This window comes from Leptonychotes weddellii, chromosome X (assembly GCF_054177405.1).
Source record: "Leptonychotes weddellii isolate Sample4059 chromosome X, ASM5417740v2, whole genome shotgun sequence".
NCBI classification, from domain to species: Eukaryota; Metazoa; Chordata; class Mammalia; order Carnivora; family Phocidae; genus Leptonychotes; species Leptonychotes weddellii.
This window is the reverse complement of record NC_138385.1, coordinates 1,331,257-1,334,906: the sequence shown is the minus strand read 5'-3', so window position 1 is coordinate 1,334,906 and position 3,650 is coordinate 1,331,257. Positions and strand designations below refer to the sequence as shown.

The 3,650-nt window shown below is 63.8% G+C and overlaps 1 protein-coding gene across 3 annotated transcripts; it reads right to left on the bottom strand.

The window, feature by feature from the left end:
• Nucleotides 1-6: 6 nt before the first annotated feature.
• RENBP (renin binding protein) lies at nt 7-1,925 on the bottom strand. Of its 3 annotated transcripts, none has more exons than XM_081808046.1 (5): nt 1,707-1,818; nt 1,411-1,520; nt 1,177-1,252; nt 899-974; nt 22-752 (listed from the first exon to the last, which is right to left on the bottom strand). In XM_081808046.1, exons 2-5 carry the CDS (start codon nt 1,515-1,517, stop codon nt 553-555), a joined length of 459 nt encoding a protein of 152 aa, XP_081664172.1. In that variant the 5' UTR covers nt 1,518-1,520; nt 1,707-1,818; the 3' UTR covers nt 22-552. The 3 variants fall into 3 exon arrangements, with proteins under 3 accessions (XP_081664169.1, XP_081664172.1, XP_081664171.1); XM_081808045.1 differs by having other exon boundaries at nt 26-752; nt 1,813-1,925; XM_081808043.1 differs by lacking the exon at nt 1,177-1,252 and having other exon boundaries at nt 7-752; nt 1,707-1,917.
• Nucleotides 1,926-3,650: the final 1,725 nt, after the last annotated feature.

The following is a 3,650-nucleotide window of genomic DNA, read 5'->3' as shown; positions in this document are numbered from 1 at the left end:
GGGAGGGGAGAAAGGGAGACGAGGGGAGGCCCAGGCCGAGGCCGCCCCCCTGTGCAGTCTGGTCCCTCAGGTCCTGACCTGGGGTGGGAGAGCCTCGTCCTCCCACCCGCTCATAGGACACCTTCACCAAGGGCCTACTCTGGGCCCGGCCCTGGGTTGGGTGCTGGGGGGCCGGGGTGGATCTGCCCCACCCTGCCTCGGGGGGCTCCCAGTCTGTGGGTGCAGGCCACTCCCAGGCAGTGAGGTCGGGTGTAGAAGTCCAAGGGGCTCCAGGGAGGAGGGAGAGCTCCCTTCCAGCCAGAGCCGGGTGTAGATTGGTCTCTCTGTGCTGTGTATGTGGAATCAGAGGTAAAGACTGCAGGGAGGGGGCACCCCTCACAGTACAGCACAATGAGGGGGGTGTTGCCAGCAGCCCTGGGGCCATGGGGGCCCAGAGGACGGATTGACGTTGGCAACAGACCCAGCCTGCAGACAGAGCCCAGGGAGGAGGCTTGCACACAGAACATGAATGCATCAGGTGGCCATGTCCAGCTCAAGTGAGGGCATGGAGACTCATAAGGAAGCCTTCCTCCCACACACCTGGTAATGCGCTTCCCCAGTCACCCGCCACAGCTCGTTCATGGCCATGGTGTAGAAACACTCGCTGAAGATGGTTCGCTGCACCTTGACCGGGCGGCCGTCCCGCGTCAGCGCAAAGGCGCACTTCTTTCCGGGAGGTGCCACTCGGGCATAACGCAGCAAAAATTCGCCACCTGGTGGTTGGGAAGTTGGCACGCTAGAACTCAGGTGAGGACGCCCCCTGCCCCCGCCCCCCGCCCCTTCACTGCTTCTCAACCTCCCTAGGAACTAGGGTAAACTTGGAGGTGCCTCTGGGGACATGGGGACACGGAGGGGGCACCTGCTTTAGCTGAATCCAGAAGTTCAGGGCTGCGGAAACGCTCAAGTTTTCGGTACAGGCGACAATACATCCACACCTGTGGGGGAGTAGAGGGAATATGGCTGAAGTGGGGAGCAGCGGGGGTTCTCAGGGCTGGGAGGAGGAGGAGTCCTTAGGCGCCCCTGTCATGGGAGGAGTAGTGTGGAGATGACCGGCCTCGTGCGTGCAGACTGAGGACAGGCCCAGCTGACTCCAGCTTCTGCCTCTGGGAGAGCTTCTAGCCTGGGCACATCCCATACCTGCCTCCCCTGCAGCCAGACATACTTGAGGTCATCGTACACCTGCCCATCTCGACCAAGGCATGTGAAGAAACCCCTGTGGGATGCACAGTATTAGCCAAGGGGGGAAGGGGCCTGGCATCCACCGGATCCACTGCTCTGCTGGGCTCAGCAGATCTGAGTCAGCTGACAGTGAGGTGGGGGCTCAGGAGGGGCAAAGACCCCTACTGAGGGCACCAGAAGGGCGAGGCGCACCCATGCTCTTGGTCGTGAGAGTGCTCCATCCAGAAAGCCACCACACGGTCCAGTTCCTGCTCCACACGCTCCTTCCAGGTCTGCAGAGCCTCTCGCTCCTTTTCCATGTCCTGGGGGAACTCGGGACTTGGAGACACAGCTTCCCCACAGATCTCCCCACCTTCCTAGGTTCCAACCTCCCCAACAGGCTCCTCTGTGCCCCAGGTCACCCCACACTCCAGTGGACCCCAGGGCTGCCTGAGCCATCTCCCCTGGGCCCCCAGGCCTCAGAACCCAGAACTCAGGGTTCCCCACACCCTTGCACGGAGCTGTCCTCTGGCCCGGCCCGGCCCCAGGACTGACCCCACGGTCCTGAGAATCCTCCAGGATAACACCCTCCCCACTACGGGCCCCACCACTGGCCTGCCACACTCGGAGACCCCCGCTCATCCTTCCGTCTCCTCCAGGAAGCCAGACAGAGCTGGTCTTGGCCCCGTGACTGTCACTCAGCTGACCCAGCCGCGCCCCACCCGCCCCCTCCGCCCGGAGGTTCCGCTGAGTCTGGGGGCGGGGCTTGGCGGTCGCACGGCTCCGCCCCCGTGCTCCGGCACCGCCCCCACGCTCGCTGGCCAAGACCCTTGAGGCGCAGAGCAGGGCAGAGCTGCAGCAGTGACCACTGCTGGGCGCACTCGGCTCGAGAGCCTCCTGATGGGAAATGCTGGGTGAACTGGCAGGGCGCTCCGGGGCGGGCAACACGGGGCTGGCCCCCGCACACCTGCTCCTCCCAGCCACCTCTCCCCCCCCTTGAACTGAGTTGGGGGGAGTGGCGGGGGAGGGGCCTGGGCAGGGCAGGGCTGCTGAGGGTGGTGGCCCCAGCTCTTGCTGAGGGGAGGTCCTGGCTTTGGGTCCAGCGGGGCTCATACCCACCCACCCACCCACCCTGCTCACAGAGGCATGTCAGTAGTTCTGGTGTATCCCTTCACGCCCAGCCTCTCCCCCTGCTTTTCCAGCACTCTGTCCCCCTCATGCCTAGCCAAGGACAGGCCTTTGGTATGTGGAAGGTTCTAAGGTTCCTGTGGGTGAGCACGCTGGCCTGGGCCAATCCCGAGGCAGAGAACTGGCACCTCGAGGCAGGTGAGCGCCACCCAGCCATCTGACACATGCCTGGCAGATCTGCACAGGCCCCCACCCCTCTGGGGCCAGCCCCACATGGACCCTTTTTACCGGCTGGCTGGCATCCTCCCACCCCCAGCCATCGCTCCTACTGCTCCAACTTGAAGGGCATGTGCCCACCCCCACTCCGACCACTGGGTTCCAAATCAGATCAGAACTGCTGCCATGGGGAAAACAGAGCCATGGTTCCTGGTATCAAGATCAACAGGACAGGACCCAACATGAGACACTGTGAACCCGGTGGAGTGAGCACCAGGGAGAGGCTTGCCCTGGGAGGCTTCCCAGGAGAGGTGGCCATGAGCTGGCTTGGCGTGGGCACACCCCCCCAACGGGCAGAGATGGGACGACCGGATGAGAGGGTAATGAGGACATCTCCCCATGCCCCTCGGGTCCCTAGCACGAGCACCAAGTCACAGCACGGCTCCTCCTGGCCACTTGGCACGAAGGACTCATCCCATCCATTTAACCCTGGCTATACCACCCACGCTAGCGATACCACCACCAGTTGGACTGCCGGAGTTTGCTCCATAGCAGTTCTGCTCCTCTTGGGAGCCTGACTCGTGTGCACGAGGGAGCCAGCGGCGGGAGAGGAGTCACTCCTACAGCACCTGCTGAGCCTCAGACACGGGGACCACCCCGTGGGCGACCCAGGTCTGTCCTGGGGAGTGCTCTGGGGACCTGAGCGCTCAGTGGAAAGAGCCCAGCTCAGCCCTCCCCACCCGTCCGAGGAGGCTAGTGGCTGGTGACCTGCCAGTCCTGTCCCAGTCCCCTGTCCTCTGGGTGGGGAAGGGAGGGAAGGCGATCTGGTCTCTAGACAGGGACTTGGCAGCAACTGCGCAGGGAGCCCCTTGGCCTCTAAACCATGGCTACCGTGGGACCCTTTGTGGGGAACCAGGTCCTGGCCCAGCTCAGTCCCCAGGACCGTGGGCCTCGGTGGAGCCTTGAAACTTGGGAGGCAATCGGGAACCCTGCTAACTGCCCTTTGAGCAAGAGGCTCCCAGGGGTTCGGTGAGCCACGGGGGTGGGTGGTGGCATCACACCTCCAGCCTCCTCCCTGGGAGTCCTGGACACAGTAAAAGAGCAGGTGG

Bases quoted from the DNA above. Each gene is read 5' to 3' on its own strand.
- RENBP (XM_081808043.1), bottom strand. From the start codon at position 1,839: ATGAGCGGGGGTCTCCGAGTGTGGCAGGCCAGTGGTGGGGCCCGTAGT. The intron at 1,521-1,706 runs GTGTGGGGAACC...GAGTTCCCCCAG, and splicing joins GAGGACAGCTCCGTGCAAGG to GACATGGAAAAGGAGCGAGA. The intron at 753-898 runs GTGCCCCCTCCG...CCCAACCACCAG, and splicing joins TCTGGATTCAGCTAAAGCAG to GTGGCGAATTTTTGCTGCGT.